Raw genomic sequence first — 20,224 nt, 5'->3', positions numbered from 1 at the left:
ACTTAGTGAGGAACGCTTTATATGGCCCAGGAGGCCTGTGAACAGTAGCTATAAAAAGTGATTGAGTAGGCTGCATAGATTTCATGACTAGAAGCTCAAAAGATGAAAACGCAGTAAGTAAAAATAAATGTTTTGCTGTTGTAAATGTTAGCAACACCTCCGCCTTCACGGGATGCGCGGGGGATATGGTCACTAGTGTAACCAGGAGGAGAGGCCTCATTTAACACAGTAAATTCATCAGGCTTGAGCCATGTTTCAGTCAGGCCAATCACATCAAAGTTATGATCAGTGATTAGTTAATTGACTATGACTACCTTGGAAGTGAGGGATCTAACATTAAGTAGTCCTAACATTAAGCAGGCCAGGCTTTGTCCTATTTGTGGGGGACTCCCAGAAAGAGGGCCGATTGAGTTGTGCGAGTCTGCTGTAGAGCTCATCAGTCCCCCTAACTGGGAGGGGGCCAGGGAAAATCTGTCGATGCCAACACATCTTTCTAGCTAAGTTACACGCTGAAGTTATGTTGTGCTTGGTGACCTCTGACGGTTTCATCCTAACATCGTTGGTGCCGACGTGGATAACAATATCCCTATACCATCTACACTCACCAGTTTTAGCCTCAGCCAGCACCATCTTCAGATTAGCCTTTACGTCGGTAGCCCTGCCCCCTGGTAAACAATGTATGATCGCTGGATGATTCTTTTTAAGTCTAATATTGCGGGTAATGGAGTCGCCAATCACTAGGGTTTTCAATTTGTCCGAGTTAATGGTGGGAGGCTTCGGCGGCTCAGACTCCGTAACGGGTGGAGGAGAGACCTGCGAAGGCTCTGGCTTTGACTCCGACTCGCTGCTTAGTGGGGAAAACCGGTTGAAAGTTTCTATCGGCTGAATGAGCGACACTGGTTGAGCGTGCCGAAAGCATTTATTTCCAGAAGCCATGAGAAAATTGTCCGGCTGCGGGGACTGTGCAGGGGGATTAACACTACATCCTGTATTTACTGGTGGCACAGACACTGTATCATCCTTTCCTACACTTAAATTGCCCTTGCCTAACGATTGCGTCTGAAGCTGAGCTTGCAACTCGGCTATCCTCACCATAAGGCGATAGTTCTCCTGTATATTAAGAGTACAGTGTTACTTAGCTTTCTTTTTTACGGACGGAGGAGGTCCTGCAGATCTATGTCCAGATAAAGCGTCCGGGGTGAAAAAGTTGAATTAAAAAAGTAGGGTGAGGACAAAACTAAGACCTCGATAAACTTCTTAAATACAGAGTTTGATTAAATAGTTATTAAGAGTACATTTTGGCAGGTAGCCAAGTAGCAACAAACAGTACAGCAGTACGGAGACAACACGGAAGTGCGTTGTGTCACCAGTCGTGTGTGTGAGTGTGTTAATTTAATCAGGCCTAATTTATGTTCATTTCAGGTGCAGTGAGATAATTAAAATGGCTGCTGATGAGATTGTGTGCTGGATAACCAACAGATATACACGCACACACACACACACACAGCTGCTCTAAATCCGAGTAATTTATTTAGGCTAAATTAATGTGTATGGTTTTGGTTTCCAAGGCTGCTGATTGCGAACTCTGCAGCATGGGTTGGAGATAGACTGTTATTTTCTCCTAGGACTTAATTTCAATTTCCATGGCAACTTTACAAATTGGTGTGTGTTCAGAATGCATAATGCATCCCAGAATGTTGTTGCTCACCAGGATACACACACACATTTTAAATACTTTATTTGAATCCACCAATCAAATTTACATTAAAAAAGGATCCAAACATTTCAAAGGTCCCTGTATGCATGGACACTCAAGGGTACAGAAAGCACCTCCTTCTCCAAACAGCTAGGCTGCCCACGACAGCTGAAACGGAGCAGTACCTAGACAACTGGTTTGCCCTAGTCTTTGGCAAGCCCGCAATCTGGAGACATGCAAACGTGCGCATGCGCCCACACAAACACACACACAAATGTTTGTTTTACTAACCTTGTGGGGACCAAACAATTGATTCACATTCAAAATCCTATTTTCCCTAACCCTTAACCTAACCTTAACCCTAATTGTAACCCTAACCCTAACACTTAACCCCTAAGCCTAAAATAGGCTTTTTCCTTGTGGGGACTGGAAAATGTCCCCACTTGTCTGAATTTTTCTTGTTTTACTATCCTTGTGAGGACTTCTAGTCCCCACAAGGATAGAAAAACCAACAACAAAAACACACATACTTGATGCCAGTGTTGTCTCTTAGTTGTGGGAACAGTGTGTGGGATGTTTGTCATAAATATTTGATGTGTTGCTTCCTGTGTCAGAACACTTAACAGTGGGGGCTTTGAGCTGTTTAGAAGGAGGCTGAAAGAGAAATTGCTGTCCTAGTGTCAGACCGTCTTACAATACTATACAATGCCTTCAGAAAGTATTGGTACCCCTTAACTTAGTCCACATTTTGTGTTACAGCCTGAATTCAAAATTGATTAAATAGATTTTTCTCTCCCCCATGTACACAAAATACCCCATAATGACAGTGAAAACATGTTTTTAGAAATGTTTGCTAATTTATTTAAAATGAAATACAGAAATATCTAATATTCGTAACTATTCACACCTCTGAGTCAATACATGTTAGAAACACCTTTGGCAGTGATTACAGCTGTGAGTCTTTCTTGGTAAGTCTCTAAGAGTTTTGCACACCTGGATTGTACAATATTTGCACATTAGTATTTTTTTAATTCTTTAAGCTCTGTCAAGTTGTTTGTTGATCATTGCTAGACGGCCATTTTCAAGTCTTGCCATAGATTTTCAAGCCGATTTATGTCAAAACTGTAACTAGGCCACTCAGTAACATTCAATGTCGTCGACACTAAGGTCATTTTGTTTGTTATTTTGTGATGTCATTAAAAATGTTATAAAGGAAATATTGTCACTTGGAAAGCATACCCACTACATATACAGTGGGGGAAAAAAGTATTTAGTCAGCCACCAATTGTGCAAGTTCTCCCACTTAAAAAGATGAGAGAGGCCTGTACTTTTCATCATAGGTACACGTCAACTATGACAGACAAAATGAGAATTTTTTTATAAATTTATTTGCAAATTATGGTGGAAAATAAGTATTTGGTCAATAACAAAAGTTTCTCAATACTTTGTTATATACCCTTTGTTGGCAATGACACAGGTCAAACGTTTTCTGTAAGTCTTCACAAGGTTTTCACACTGTTGCTGGTATTTTGGCCCATTCCTCCATGCAGATCTCCTCTAGAGCAGTGATGTTTTGGGGCTGTCGCTGGGCAATATGGACTTTCAGCTCCCTCCAAAGATTTTCTATGGGGTTGAGATCTGGAGACTGGCTAGGCCACTCCAGGACCTTGAAATGCTTCTTTCGAAGCCACTCCTTCGTTGCCCGGGCGGTGTGTTTGGGATCATTGTCATGTTGAAAGACCCAGCCACGTTTCATCTTCAATGCCCTTGCTGATGGAAGGAGGTTTTCACTCAAAATCTCACGATACATGGCCCCATTCATTCTTTCCTTTACACGGATCAGTCGTCCTGGTCCCTTTGCAGAAAAACAGCCCCAAAGCATGATGTTTCCACCCCCATGCTTCACAGTAGGTATGGTGTTCTTTGGATGCAACTCAGCATTCTTTGTCCTCCAAACACGACGAGTTGAGTTTTTACCAAAAAGTTATATTTTGGTTTCATCTGACCATATGACATTCTCCCAATCCTCTTCTGGATCATCCAAATGCACTCTAGCAAACTTCAGACGGGCCTGGACATGTACTGGCTTAAGCAGGGGGACACGTCTGGCACTGCAGGATTTGAGTCCCTGGCGGCGTAGTGTGTTACTGATGGTAGGCTTTGTTACTTTGGTCCCAGCTCTCTGCAGGTCATTCACTAGGTCCCCCCGTGTGGTTCTGGGATTTTTGCTCACCGTTCTTGTGATCATTTTGACCCCACGGGGTGAGATCTTGCGTGGAGCCCCAGATCGAGGGAGATTATCAGTGGTCTTGTATGTCTTCCATTTCCTAATAATTGCTCCCACAGTTGATTTCTTCAAACCAAGCTGCTTACCTATTGCAGATTCAGTCTTCCCAGCCTGGTGCAGGTCTACAATTTTGTTTCTGGTGTCCTTTGACAGCACTTTGGTCTTGGCCATAGTGGAGTTTGGAGTGTGACTGTTTGAGGTTGTGGACAGGTGTCTTTTATACTGATAACAAGGTCAAACAGGTGCCATTAATACAGGTAACGAGTGGAGGACAGAGGAGCCTCTTAAAGAAGAAGTTACAGGTCTGTGAGAGCCAGAAATCTTGCTTGTTTGTAGGTGACCAAATACTTATGTTCCACCATAATTTGCAAATAAATTCATAAAAAATCCTACAATGTGATTTTCTAGAAAAAAAAAATCTCAATTTGTCTGTCATAGTTGACGTGTACCTATGATGAAAATTACAGGCCTCTCTCATCTTTTTAAGTGGGAGAACTTGCACAATTGGTGGCTGACTAAATAAAAATTTTCCCCACTGTATGAAGTCTCCATACTATGCGTTGTGCATGTAATATGAAAAATGATGGAAGTGTTTTTGTTAAGAGAGGGATGTGATTTGAGAAGTTATAAGAGATAATTGTTTTACATAACTTTGCACAGTGAGTAATCACCGCCCCGAAGTGAGGTCAGAAAGCGTGCCAGCCTGCCGGAACCGCCCCTTTCAAGCAGAATGTATAAATGATGGGTTACCAATTAACACATCAGACCAGAAAAGCGTGAAGCAGCAGCTTCGCATTTAAAATGGTGTGAACTTTGAATCTCAACATGAAGTGAAGATGAAAAACTCACCTCCCGGACAATCACTGGTACGGCTGATTAGCTGTCCTAAGTAAAGTATCTTCTAAAGCGAATTTAAGTAGGACCATCCTGATACTCTGCTCAAACTATCGTATTACGCTACTCTCATCTCCCCACAGGGGAACCATCGATACGGCTGGCTAGCTATCTTCAAAGAAGCATCTTCAAGAGCGAATGGAAGGAAAATCAACTCTGTAGTTCTGTTCAGGACTACACGACAAGTCACCGGACACCGGACAACTACGAAGAAGGACAACAGGAGAAGAATTGTTGGAACCATTTTGGACAATCAGAGCCTTACAAGCGTGCACGAAAGGGCCCAACCCCTTTTCCAAGGCTGCCCCATTCACCGAGAGATCCCCGGCGAACCCAGGCATTTCATGTAAATACATTCATGAGTTCATGTGCAAAGTATATGGTTACTGTAGGTGAGAGTAGTTTCTGAATGTGGCAATGTTAAGTGTCTCTGTCCATCTCTCTCTCCCTCTCTTCTTTAACTAGCACCCATGTTGTTGTCATTCCGCTAGGGACCTGTTTTCAGTGTATTAAGTCTCCAGTCAATAACCTTGCAGAGTGTGTGTGTTTCTCCTGTGTTCCCATTTAATTAGCTAGTAAATAAATAATTTAACAATTTTTTTGCAGATGCAAGGAGGTTACGACTGTTCAGAATGATGATATGAGGTTATGATGAATAAGTTGACTGTTTATAGATGTGATAGGTAAAGACCTTTTAGAGTTTAATTCAAGAGATGGTAACTCTTTAAAGAAGCACTCTCGTGGTGCCCCAGATACTAATTAGTTAATTGTTACATGATTAATTTAATTGGTTAACAATTAAACATAGTTAGTTAATTAGATAAATAACAGTCTTCAGATTAATGTTAAATTCAAGTCACGACAAATCCGTTTCAAATGTACTGCTCGACTGAGGAACCCTACATATAATGATATGTGTAGGGTACAGAGATGAGGTAGTCATTCAAAAATCATGTTAAATACTATTATTGCACACAGAATGAGTCCATGCAACTTATTATGTGACTTGTTAAGCAAATGTTTTACTCCTGAACTTATTTAGGCTTGCCATAACAAAGGGGTTGAATACTTATTGACTCAAGACATTTCAGCTTTTAATTTTTTATGAATTTGTTAAAAGAATCTCAAAATATAATGACATAATGGGGTATTGTGTGTAGGCCAGTCACACAAAATCTCAATTTAATACAATTGAAATTCAGGCTGTAACACAACAAAACTTGGAAAAAGTCAAGGGGTGTGAATAATTTCTGAAGGCACTGTACATGTACTGTAGGCTAAATGTCTGGGTGTTGGTTTGTTTCTGTTGAATGTAGGCGTCTGTACTAAGAATTTAATTCTAAGACAGGGGTAGACAAGATGGCGTATTGAATAGAAAGCGGTACAAACCACCTCAAGATAAAAACATAATATTCAAAATCAGTAAGTTAGACTAAATATTAGCATTTCATATATTCGCAGTTAATATAATTCAATCTGGATAATAACACAAAACAGATCATAAGGCTAGAGAAATATATCGACAAATATTACAACAACACGCAACACCCAAACATGGTGGAAGATAAGCGAGGAGAGCCGATCCTCAAGAGGAAACGCGACTCATCGACTGATACAGATGATATATGCTTTTCACCATTGGGTCTGGTAAGTGTGGAAAGCGACCTGTTGAAGTCGATAAATGACAAATTGGGCATACTAGAATTGGTCAGTAAGGACGTAAAAGAGTTGAAAGCGAGTCTTCAAATGAGTGACGAAAAAGCTTTTGTAATGGAGAAAGAAACCAAAAAATTAAAAGTGACAGTCTCTAAAATGGAAACGGACGTTAGGGAACTTAAAAAGGAGAACAACCTTCTGAGAGAAGCCTTACTAGACATCCAAACTAGATAGATGAGAGAAAATCTAGTACTTACGGGTATTCAGGAAAAGGAGGGAGAAATAACAGAGAATATTATGAAGGACTTCCTGCATACTGGGTTCAGGTCTGGAGACTGGTTAGGCTACTCCAGGACCTTGAGATGCTTCTTACGGAGCCACTCCTTAGTTGCCCTGGCTGTGTGTTTCGGGTCGTTGTCATGCTGGAAGACCCAGCCACGACCCATCTTCAATGCTCTTACTGAGGGAAGGAGGTTGCAGTGTGTGCAAACCTGGTCAAGTTCAAACAGGTGCCATTAATATAGGTAACGAGTGGAGGACAGAGGAGCCTCTTAAAGAAGAAGTTACAGGTCTGTGAGAGCCAGAAATCTTGCTTGTTTGTAGGTGACCAAATACTTATTTTCCACCATAATTTGCAAATAAATTCATAAAAAATCCTACAATGTGATTTTCTGGATTTTATTTCTCTAAATTTGTCTGTCATAGTTGACGTGTACCTATGATGAAAATTACAGGCCTCTCTCATCTTTTTAAGTGGGAGAACTTGCACAATTGGTGGCTGACTAAATACTTTTTTCCCCCACTGTATATGGAGGCTTAAATATGCTGATCTAGTGAGATATACATGGCGGAGACTCAATCAAGCTAGTCGTCTTGACTTCTTTCTTATCTCATTCTCGTTGGCACCAAAGTTAAAAAAGTGTTGATAGGGGACAGAATGCAGTTGGACCATCATATAATTGGCATACACATTACTCTTACTGAATTTCCACGTGGGCGAGGATATTGGAAATTTAATCAAAGCCTATTGGATGATAATTTATTTATAATTAGAACAAAGGAATTTATAACTGACTTTTTCCGACATAACATAGGTACAGCAAATCCCCTTATTGTATGGGACACCTTTAAATGTGCCTTTAGAGGCCATGCAATTCAGTACTCATCTCGAAAACAAAAGCAATTTAGGTCAAAAGAGTTTATACTAACAAAGGAAATAGAAAGTCTAACAGAACAGATAGATGGCAATAAAAACTGTAACATAGAGGCTCAGAATACATTTGAGGAAAAACAAAAAGAAATTGAGAAACTTATTCAAGAAAGATCAAGTGTAATATATTATAAAAAATAAAGCAAACTGGATGGAATATGGGGAAAAATGCACAAAATTCTTTTTTAATCTTCAACATAGGAATGCTACCAAAAAGAACTTAATGAAACTGGTTACAATTGACCCATGTTTCACCAAATGATATTTTGAAGGAGGAAACAAAGTACTTTAAGCATATGTTTTCTTTTCAGTCGCCTTATCTCCTCTAACTGAAGCTAATTGTAGAGATTTTTTTTCTATTGATAATGTCAAATTAACAGCCATACAGAAAGACTCATGTGAAGGTGAAATTACAGAGGAGAAACTTCTGGATGCAATTAAAGACTTTAAGTCCGGGAAAAGTCCAGGGTTGGATGGCATACCAGTCGAGGTATACCAAACCTTTTTTGATATACTATACAATGCCTTCAGAAAGTATTGGTACCCCTTAACTTAGTCCACATTTTGTGTTACAGCCTGAATTCAAAATTGATTAAATAGATTTTTCTCTCCCCCATGTACACAAAATACCCCATAATGACAGTGAAAACATGTTTTTAGAAATGTTTGCTAATTTATTTAAAATGAAATACAGAAATATCTAATATTCGTAACTATTCACACCTCTGAGTCAATACATGTTAGAAACACCTTTGGCAGTGATTACAGCTGTGAGTCTTTCTTGGTAAGTCTCTAAGAGTTTTGCACACCTGGATTGTACAATATTTGCACATTAGTATTTTTTAAATTCTTTAAGCTCTGTCAAGTTGTTTGTTGATCATTGCTAGACGGCCATTTTCAAGTCTTGCCATAGATTTTCAAGCCGATTTATGTCAAAACTGTAACTAGGCCACTCAGTAACATTCAATGTCGTCGACACTAAGGTCATTTTGTTTGTTATTTTGTGATGTCATTAAAAATGTTATAAAGGAAATATTGTCACTTGGAAAGCATACCCACTACATATACAGTGGGGGAAAAAAGTATTTAGTCAGCCACCAATTGTGCAAGTTCTCCCACTTAAAAAGATGAGAGAGGCCTGTACTTTTCATCATAGGTACACGTCAACTATGACAGACAAAATGAGAATTTTTTTATAAATTTATTTGCAAATTATGGTGGAAAATAAGTATTTGGTCAATAACAAAAGTTTCTCAATACTTTGTTATATACCCTTTGTTGGCAATGACACAGGTCAAACGTTTTCTGTAAGTCTTCACAAGGTTTTCACACTGTTGCTGGTATTTTGGCCCATTCCTCCATGCAGATCTCCTCTAGAGCAGTGATGTTTTGGGGCTGTCGCTGGGCAATATGGACTTTCAGCTCCCTCCAAAGATTTTCTATGGGGTTGAGATCTGGAGACTGGCTAGGCCACTCCAGGACCTTGAAATGCTTCTTTCGAAGCCACTCCTTCGTTGCCCGGGCGGTGTGTTTGGGATCATTGTCATATTGAAAGACCCAGCCACGTTTCATCTTCAATGCCCTTGCTGATGGAAGGAGGTTTTCACTCAAAATCTCACGATACATGGCCCCATTCATTCTTTCCTTTACACGGATCAGTCGTCCTGGTCCCTTTGCAGAAAAACAGCCCCAAAGCATGATGTTTCCACCCCCATGCTTCACAGTAGGTATGGTGTTCTTTGGATGCAACTCAGCATTCTTTGTCCTCCAAACACGACGAGTTGAGTTTTTACCAAAAAGTTATATTTTGGTTTCATCTGACCATATGACATTCTCCCAATCCTCTTCTGGATCATCCAAATGCACTCTAGCAAACTTCAGACGGGCCTGGACATGTACTGGCTTAAGCAGGGGGACACGTCTGGCACTGCAGGATTTGAGTCCCTGGCGGCGTAGTGTGTTACTGATGGTAGGCTTTGTTACTTTGGTCCCAGCTCTCTGCAGGTCATTCACTAGGTCCCCCCGTGTGGTTCTGGGATTTTTGCTCACCGTTCTTGTGATCATTTTGACCCCACGGGGTGAGATCTTGCGTGGAGCCCCAGATCGAGGGAGATTATCAGTGGTCTTGTATGTCTTCCATTTCCTAATAATTGCTCCCACAGTTGATTTCTTCAAACCAAGCTGCTTACCTATTGCAGATTCAGTCTTCCCAGCCTGGTGCAGGTCTACAATTTTGTTTCTGGTGTCCTTTGACAGCACTTTGGTCTTGGCCATAGTGGAGTTTGGAGTGTGACTGTTTGAGGTTGTGGACAGGTGTCTTTTATACTGATAACAAGGTCAAACAGGTGCCATTAATACAGGTAACGAGTGGAGGACAGAGGAGCCTCTTAAAGAAGAAGTTACAGGTCTGTGAGAGCCAGAAATCTTGCTTGTTTGTAGGTGACCAAATACTTATGTTCCACCATAATTTGCAAATAAATTCATAAAAAATCCTACAATGTGATTTTCTAGAAAAAAAAAATCTCAATTTGTCTGTCATAGTTGACGTGTACCTATGATGAAAATTACAGGCCTCTCTCATCTTTTTAAGTGGGAGAACTTGCACAATTGGTGGCTGACTAAATAAATTTTTTCCCCACTGTATGAAGTCTCCATACTATGCGTTGTGCATGTAATATGAAAAATGATGGAAGTGTTTTTGTTAAGAGAGGGATGTGATTTGAGAAGTTATAAGAGATAATTGTTTTACATAACTTTGCACAGTGAGTAATCACCGCCCCGAAGTGAGGTCAGAAAGCGTGCCAGCCTGCCGGAACCGCCCCTTTCAAGCAGAATGTATAAATGATGGGTTACCAATTAACACATCAGACCAGAAAAGCGTGAAGCAGCAGCTTCGCATTTAAAATGGTGTGAACTTTGAATCTCAACATGAAGTGAAGATGAAAAACTCACCTCCCGGACAATCACTGGTACGGCTGATTAGCTGTCCTAAGTAAAGTATCTTCTAAAGCGAATTTAAGTAGGACCATCCTGATACTCTGCTCAAACTATCGTATTACGCTACTCTCATCTCCCCACAGGGGAACCATCGATACGGCTGGCTAGCTATCTTCAAAGAAGCATCTTCAAGAGCGAATGGAAGGAAAATCAACTCTGTAGTTCTGTTCAGGACTACACGACAAGTCACCGGACACCGGACAACTACGAAGAAGGACAACAGGAGAAGAATTGTTGGAACCATTTTGGACAATCAGAGCCTTACAAGCGTGCACGAAAGGGCCCAACCCCTTTTCCAAGGCTGCCCCATTCACCGAGAGATCCCCGGCGAACCCAGGCATTTCATGTAAATACATTAATGAGTTCATGTGCAAAGTATATGGTTACTGTAGGTGAGAGTAGTTTCTGAATGTGGCAATGTTAAGTGTCTCTGTCCATCTCTCTCTCCCTCTCTTCTTTAACTAGCACCCATGTTGTTGTCATTCCGCTAGGGACCTGTTTTCAGTGTATTAAGTCTCCAGTCAATAACCTTGCAGAGTGTGTGTGTTTCTCCTGTGTTCCCATTTAATTAGCTAGTAAATAAATAATTTAACAATTTTTTTGCAGATGCAAGGAGGTTACGACTGTTCAGAATGATGATATGAGGTTATGATGAATAAGTTGACTGTTTATAGATGTGATAGGTAAAGACCTTTTAGAGTTTAATTCAAGAGATGGTAACTCTTTAAAGAAGCACTCTCGTGGTGCCCCAGATACTAATTAGTTAATTGTTACATGATTAATTTAATTGGTTAACAATTAAACATAGTTAGTTAATTAGATAAATAACAGTCTTCAGATTAATGTTAAATTCAAGTCACGACAAATCCGTTTCAAATGTACTGCTCGACTGAGGAACCCTACATATAATGATATGTGTAGGGTACAGAGATGAGGTAGTCATTCAAAAATCATGTTAAATACTATTATTGCACACAGAATGAGTCCATGCAACTTATTATGTGACTTGTTAAGCAAATGTTTTACTCCTGAACTTATTTAGGCTTGCCATAACAAAGGGGTTGAATACTTATTGACTCAAGACATTTCAGCTTTTAATTTTTTATGAATTTGTTAAAAGAATCTCAAAATATAATGACATAATGGGGTATTGTGTGTAGGCCAGTCACACAAAATCTCAATTTAATACAATTGAAATTCAGGCTGTAACACAACAAAACTTGGAAAAAGTCAAGGGGTGTGAATAATTTCTGAAGGCACTGTACATGTACTGTAGGCTAAATGTCTGGGTGTTGGTTTGTTTCTGTTGAATGTAGGCGTCTGTACTAAGAATTTAATTCTAAGACAGGGGTAGACAAGATGGCGTATTGAATAGAAAGCGGTACAAACCACCTCAAGATAAAAACATAATATTCAAAATCAGTAAGTTAGACTAAATATTAGCATTTCATATATTCGCAGTTAATATAATTCAATCTGGATAATAACACAAAACAGATCATAAGGCTAGAGAAATATATCGACAAATATTACAACAACACCCAACACCCAAACATGGTGGAAGATAAGCGAGGAGAGCCGATCCTCAAGAGGAAACGCGACTCATCGACTGATACAGATGATATATGCTTTTCACCATTGGGTCTGGTAAGTGTGGAAAGCGACCTGTTGAAGTCGATAAATGACAAATTGGGCATACTAGAATTGGTCAGTAAGGACGTAAAAGAGTTGAAAGCGAGTCTTCAAATGAGTGACGAAAAAGCTTTTGTAATGGAGAAAGAAACCAAAAAATTAAAAGTGACAGTCTCTAAAATGGAAACGGACGTTAGGGAACTTAAAAAGGAGAACAACCTTCTGAGAGAAGCCTTACTAGACATCCAAACTAGATAGATGAGAGAAAATCTAGTACTTACGGGTATTCAGGAAAAGGAGGGAGAAATAACAGAGAATATTATGAAGGACTTCCTGCATACTGGGTTCAGGTCTGGAGACTGGTTAGGCCACTCCAGGACCTTGAGATGCTTCTTACGGAGCCACTCCTTAGTTGCCCTGGCTGTGTGTTTCGGGTCGTTGTCATGCTGGAAGACCCAGCCACGACCCATCTTCAATGCTCTTACTGAGGGAAGGAGGTTGCAGTGTGTGCAAACCTGGTCAAGTTCAAACAGGTGCCATTAATATAGGTAACGAGTGGAGGACAGAGGAGCCTCTTAAAGAAGAAGTTACAGGTCTGTGAGAGCCAGAAATCTTGCTTGTTTGTAGGTGACCAAATACTTATTTTCCACCATAATTTGCAAATAAATTCATAAAAAATCCTACAATGTGATTTTCTGGATTTTATTTCTCTAAATTTGTCTGTCATAGTTGACGTGTACCTATGATGAAAATTACAGGCCTCTCTCATCTTTTTAAGTGGGAGAACCTGCACAATTGGTGGCTGACTAAATACTTTTTTCCCCCACTGTATATGGAGGCTTAAATATGCTGATCTAGTGAGATATACATGGCGGAGACTCAATCAAGCTAGTCGTCTTGACTTCTTTCTTATCTCATTCTCGTTGGCACCAAAGTTAAAAAAGTGTTGATAGGGGACAGAATGCAGTTGGACCATCATATAATTGGCATACACATTACTCTTACTGAATTTCCACGTGGGCGAGGATATTGGAAATTTAATCAAAGCCTATTGGATGATAATTTATTTATAATTAGAACAAAGGAATTTATAACTGACTTTTTCCGACATAACATAGGTACAGCAAATCCCCTTATTGTATGGGACACCTTTAAATGTGCCTTTAGAGGCCATGCAATTCAGTACTCATCTCGAAAACAAAAGCAATTTAGGTCAAAAGAGTTTATACTAACAAAGGAAATAGAAAGTCTAACAGAACAGATAGATGGCAATAAAAACTGTAACATAGAGGCTCAGAATACATTTGAGGAAAAACAAAAAGAAATTGAGAAACTTATTCAAGAAAGATCAAGTGTAATATATTATAAAAAATAAAGCAAACTGGATGGAATATGGGGAAAAATGCACAAAATTCTTTTTTAATCTTCAACATAGGAATGCTACCAAAAAGAACTTAATGAAACTGGTTACAATTGACCCATGTTTCACCAAATGATATTTTGAAGGAGGAAACAAAGTACTTTAAGCATATGTTTTCTTTTCAGTCGCCTTATCTCCTCTAACTGAAGCTAATTGTAGAGATTTTTTTTCTATTGATAATGTCAAATTAACAGCCATACAGAAAGACTCATGTGAAGGTGAAATTACAGAGGAGAAACTTCTGGATGCAATTAAAGACTTTAAGTCCGGGAAAAGTCCAGGGTTGGATGGCATACCAGTCGAGGTATACCAAACCTTTTTTGATATACTAAGAGGACCGTTATTAGCATGTTTTAACCACTCCTATGTAAATGGTAGATTATCTGACACTCAAGAAGAAGGTCTGATCTCATTATTACTGAAACAGGATACAAGTGGAAAATATAAAGATCCAGTCCATTAAAAAAATTGGAGGCCCCTTACACGTCAGTGTTGTGATGCAAATATTCTAGCAAAATGTATAGCGCATAGAATTAAAAAGGTATTGTTGGATATTATTCATTCTAATCAGACAGGTTTTTTACATGGAAGATACATTGGAGATAATATAAGGCAAGTATTGGAAACAATAGAACACTATGGAAAATATGGGAAACCAGGCCTGCTATTCATAGCAGACTTCGAAAAGGCATTTGATAAAGTACGACTGGGGTTTATATATAAATGCCTGGAGCATTTCAATTTTGGAGAATCTCTTATAAAATGGGTCAAAATCATGTATAGTAACCCTAGGTGTAAAATAGTAAATAATGGCTATTTCTCAGAAAGTTTTAAATTGTCAAGAGGAGTGAAACAAGGTTGTCCACTATCGGCATATCTATTTCTTGTGGCCATTGAGATGTTAGCTATTAAAATCAGATCCAACAATAATATCAGAGGATTAGAAATCCAGGGCTTAAAAACAAAGGTGTCATTGTACGCTGATGATTCATGTTTTCTTTTAAATCCACAACTAGAATCCCTCCACAGCCTCATAGAGGATCTAGATACATGTTCTAACCTCTCTGGATTACAAACAAATTATGACAAATGTACTATATTACATATTGGATCACTCATTTTTTTATTACCATGTAGTTTACCAATAAAATGGTCTGATGGTGATGTGGATATACTCGGAATACATATCCCAAAGGAAATAAATGATCTCACTTTAATACATTTTAATAGAAAGTTAGCAAAAATAGATAAGATCTTACTACCATGGAAAGGTAAATACCTGTCAATTTGTGGAAAAATCACCCTGATTAACTCTTTAGTATTATCCCAATAGTAATTTACCTATTTGCTTATGGTCTTGCCTACGCCTAGCGAACAGTTTTTTAAATTATATGAGAAGAAAAGATTCAATATTATTTGGAACGGCAAGCCAGACAAAATTGAAAGGGCCTATTTATATAATTAATATGAATTCGAAGAACAGAAATTATTAAATATTAAAGCATTAGACCTATCACTAAAAGCTTCAGTCATACAAAAGTTATACTTAAATCCGAACTGGTTCTCAAGCAAATTAGTAAGATTGTCTCACCCAATGTTCAAGAATGGCCTTTTTCCCTTTATTCAGATTACAACAACTCATTTTCAGTTATTTGAAAAGGATATCTCCCAAATATCACTATTTTTAAAACCAGCCATAGAAAGTTGGTTGCAATTTCAATGTAATCCTCCAGAAACAACAGAACAAATAATGCAACAAATATTGTGGTTAAATTCAAATATACTAATTGACAAAAAACCTTAATTTTTTTACAGAATGTTTAAAAAAGGTATAATCTTCGTAAATGATATCATAGGTAGGACTGGTGGAGTTATGTGCAGCTAACAAAAACATATGGAAATGTCTGCTCTACCCAAAATTACAACCAAATAATTGCAGCCTTACCGCAAAAGTGGAAGAGGAAAGTGGAAGGGAGAGAAAGTAAGGAACTTGTCTGTCGGCCTTGCATTAAAGAACATAATTGGTTAAGGAAAACTGTGATAAATAAAAAGTATATCAGTTTCACTTAAGGACCAAAGGATTGACAGCCGTCCCATATAGATTGCAAAATAGTTGGGAAGAGATTTTTGACGTACCGATCCCATGGCATAGTGTTTATGAACTGACACGCAAAACGACACCGGATTCAAAAATTAGAATCTTTCAATTTAAATTATTATATACAATTCTTGCTACCAATAGAATGTTATTTATATGGGGGATACAATCTTCCCAGCTCTACAGATTTTGCTGTGAAGAGACAGAATCATTACATCATTTGTTTTGGTTCTGTCCATTTGTAGCTTGTTTTTGGACACAGGTCCAGGAATGGCTAAAGGATTGCAATATTTACCTGGAGCTAACCTTGCAGATAGCATTACTGGGTGATCTGAAAAGTCATAGTCAATCGATCAATAATATAATAATACTTTTAGCAAAAATGTTTATTTTTAATTCACAATCTGTAGAAGCAATGAAGAAGAAAGGTTCAGAACGTTTGTAAAACATCACAGTACGGTTGAAATATATATGGCAAATAGAAATCCTATATGGATGGTGTTAAGAGATAGATGGGAGGTATTGAATGGAGTTGAATGACGGGACTAATAACAAATAACAACAAATAATAACAAGATAACTAATAATGTAAGCATACTGTGTCCATAATAAGTATATAGGTTGTATGTTGGGAGCTTTTGGGAAAGAGCACAGTTAGAAAGATATGGCATATAGAAGCAAACCGGATGGACATCATGAAAATGATCGGAGAGGTTGAGAGTAGAAGAAGTTCAGGAGCAAAAACAAATAAAATAGAATTATTGTAAAATTGACTGTGTCCATAAGGTGTAGATAGTAAGTATAGGCTGGAAGTAGAGACCTGGGCATTGTTGTTCACTAATTTACCCCAAGTAGGGAAAGGATGGCGGGGTTGAAAAGTAATAAAGGGGAGTATATATATAAAAAACATGGGGGATTGGAAGTGATGCAGACAATTCCATTGATAAAAAAAATGTTATTCTCTGACATTTTTTGATAACAAAATGTGGAACAAGTTGAGGGGTGTGAATAATTTCTGAAGGCACTGTATATTTGTTGTTATTCTCCATTACCCTCCTCTTTAATGATGATGGCCAATGATGCAATGCCCTCATAGAGCCAGGGTGATGGTAGATGTGTTCTTTCATATCAGAAAGGTGTTTGGTGTGTTGTTGCTTCCTCAGTGTGATGGGAGTGTTTAGAAGTGAGTTCCAAACCTTCTGCTTCTGGATAACCAACACTGGATAACCAACACACACACACACACACACACACTCACACACACGCACACACAGCCGCTCTAAATCCAAGTAATGTATTTAGGCTTAATTAGTGTGTATGGTTTTGGTTTCCAAGGCTGCTGATTGCGAACTTGGCAGCATGGGTTGGAGACAGACTTCTCCTAGTACTTATTTTCAATTTCCATGGCAACTTTACAAATTGGTGTGTGTGCATGGACACTCAAAGATACAGAAAGCACCTCCTTCTCCAAACAGCTAGGCTGCCCACGACAGCTGAAACAGAGTAGTATCTAGCCAACTGGTTTGCCCTAGTCTTTGGCAGGCCCGCAATCTGGAGGCCATGCACTGCAAGCCTGTGTACATGGCCGAGACACACACAGACGCACGCACGCAAGCACATACAGACACGTTTGTTTAACTAACCTTGTGAAGACCAAAGAATTGATTCCCATTCAAAATCCTATTTTCCCTAACCCTTAACCTAATCTTAATCCTAATTCTAACCTTAACCTTAATTGTAACCCTAACCCCTAAGCCTAAAATAGCCTTTTTCCTTGCGGGGTCCAGCAAAAACACACATACTTGATCCCAGTGTTGTCTCTTAGTTGTGGGAACAGTGTGTTTGTCATAAATAGTTGATGTATTGCTTCCTGTGTCAGAACACTTAACAGTGGGGACTTTGAGCTGTTTAGAAGGAGGCTGAAAGAGAAACTGCTGTCCTAGTGTCAGACCGTCTTATAATCATGTATATATTTTGTTATTCACCATTACCTTCCTCTTTAATGATGACAACCAGTGATGCAATGCCCGCAGTTTAAATAGAGACTGGTTGGTGGTGGATTTGTTCATTCATATCAGAGAAATGTTTGGTGTGTTGTTTTCGCAATGTGATGGGAGTGTTTAGAAGTGAGTTCCAAACCTTCCGCTTCATAAGGCTTTCATCAGACCGATAGCACCCAGTCTCAAGACAACTGGGTCACAGTTGCCACCCTTATCCCACAAATTAGTTTAATTAGTTGCCAACAAGGTAGAAAATCACCTCACACAACATAATAATAATATGCCATTTAGCAGACGCTTTTATCCAAAGCGACTTACAGTCATGCGTGCATACATTTTTTTTGTGTATGGGTGGTCCCGGGGATCGAACCCACTACCTTGGCGTTACAAGCGCCGTGCTCTACCAGTTGAGCTACAGAGGACCACAGAAATCATCTCAGAAATAGTGTAGAAATATCGCTGACTCTGGTCAACTTGAACAAGTCATCATCACTATTATTTGGCCTTTTCCCCAGACTAAATCCTACTGGTGGCAAAACTCCAGTCCAGTCCAGTTTCCTTTGCACTGAATAAGCAGAAAAAAAAGCAAAGTCGACTGTAAACAAATATGACGCCAGCAGTATAACTTCTCAACTTCCAGATGTTGCAGAATGACCAGTAGGAAAGATATCTGGTGACATTTAATTTGTACATTCAAAATGAGCTAGCCACGCTTTACCCGGAGGGGGTCCAACCAACCTGCTTGTACTGTAACTTGTCTATTTTTTACCACCATCTTTCCTTCGCTAGTTAACCATCTGGTATAGAATTAAAGAACTAGATGGTGCTCTCATAGGTGCTCTGTCATTGAAAGTGGGTTTATTGAGGCTGCTTCATATCATGTACGATAAAGGGGTGCATGGACCTTGTAGCTGTAAATCTTGATTGACCCAGGTTAGAAAGGCCTCTAGGGTTCTCCTGGATCTATCCAGAGAGGAACAGAACCCTTCCTCCACCTAGTCCCTTGGCTCCGGTGTAGCAGCACGATGTGTTGCTCGTTATTATTGGTGTCCCCTCAAGAGTCACTGAGAGTAGGAGAACAGCACACTCTCTCATTACTGTGAAACATGTTATGCTTCAACCCTTCTCTCTGCTTTACGCAGAATATTTGAGGAGGGAGGATGAGTGGAGTGGGTGAAGTTAATGAAAGTGAATATTTCTAGAATTCAGGGCTTTGTTGACTTGAGACGTTAGTGGAAATGTGAAGCGAATCAGTGAGCTCCACAGTCACTTTCAATCACTGGCCTTTTGACTCCCAAACTTTTCCGACAGACTTCAAACTGCCATTCGGACTGAAAAGTAGGGCACCTAATCATACCGCAAGCTTTCCCAACGAACGTCTATCGGAATGGGCAAAAATACATGGGATCGTTCATTATATCATTCGGTCATGCAGAAAATTGTATTGAGTGCTCCAATAATACATGGATGTTTAATTTCATTCTTAAATTCGATGGCTATGGAGTTCCATATACTGGAGAAATGAACATGAGTAGGAGAACACTGTCATTTCTTTGTTTTGCTCTCACTGGGTTGTTGTGCGTCACAAAGCATCAATAAACCCATTAACGTGGCTTATTCCTTTCATGTTTATATCAGGGAACATGGAAAACAAATTTCAAGTGTTCATTCAGAATGGGTTTCCAAATTGTTTAGAAATAGACTTTCAAGTAGTGGTACAGATGACTGGGCTGCCAAGTGTATTATGCTTCAACTCCATTTAGAAAACAATCAAAATACTGCTTTTTGTAAAACAAAGTTAGATTATAATGGCAATGATTATAGTAGTGCCTGGTGCGTTTTTTAAGGTAACAGGAAATGCAAATGTTCACAGAATGTATATTTGTATGATACATTTGTAAAAAGATGATTAACAGTGGTCTCTCTGTGTCTTCCCATTGCAGTATCCCAGCAACCTGGCATGGTGGGCTACGGCGACCCTGGCGTCATGACATCACCCCTCACCCCCACCTACCCCATCCAGCCCGGCCCTGCCCACATGAGCGCCTACCCTCCACCGCCCTCGTACTGCAACCACCCACCCCCGCCCTACGAACAGGTGTTCCAGACACCAGAGAAGAGATAAAGGCTGCCAGTCACTGCGGCGTCATTGACGGAGACCATTGGTGTCCCCTCCGTTTCTTCTCCTTCATGGTGACATCATCACGAGCAGAACTGACAGGACAAGGAGAGGAGGGGACAGCTACAGTCTGCCACTGTTATACCTCCACAATCAGCCCAAGCTCTCGCCCAAGTCCCAGGGACAAGAGACAGACAACCACCTTTAGAGACAAA

The 20,224-nt window shown here is 39.5% G+C and overlaps 1 protein-coding gene across 1 annotated transcript in view; it reads left to right on the top strand.

Annotated features, from left to right (window-relative positions):
* The window catches only part of vopp1b (VOPP1 WW domain binding protein b), a gene marked incomplete at both ends in the record, with an annotated part of 122,283 nt that extends 102,268 nt beyond the window's left edge, over window positions 1-20,015 (top strand). Inside the window, one exon of the mRNA XM_084183835.1 lies at window positions 19,834-20,015. Coding sequence (XP_084039961.1) covers window positions 19,834-20,015 — 182 coding nt within the window. The remainder of the gene's footprint in view (window positions 1-19,833) is intronic.
* Between the last annotated feature and the right edge of the window lie 209 nt (window positions 20,016-20,224).

This window comes from Coregonus lavaretus (assembly GCF_964263955.1).
Source record: "Coregonus lavaretus genome assembly, chromosome: 2".
Classification (NCBI taxonomy): domain Eukaryota; kingdom Metazoa; phylum Chordata; class Actinopteri; order Salmoniformes; family Salmonidae; genus Coregonus; species Coregonus lavaretus.
The sequence above is the reverse complement of the archived record's forward strand: the minus strand, read 5'-3'. Positions and strand labels throughout refer to the sequence as shown.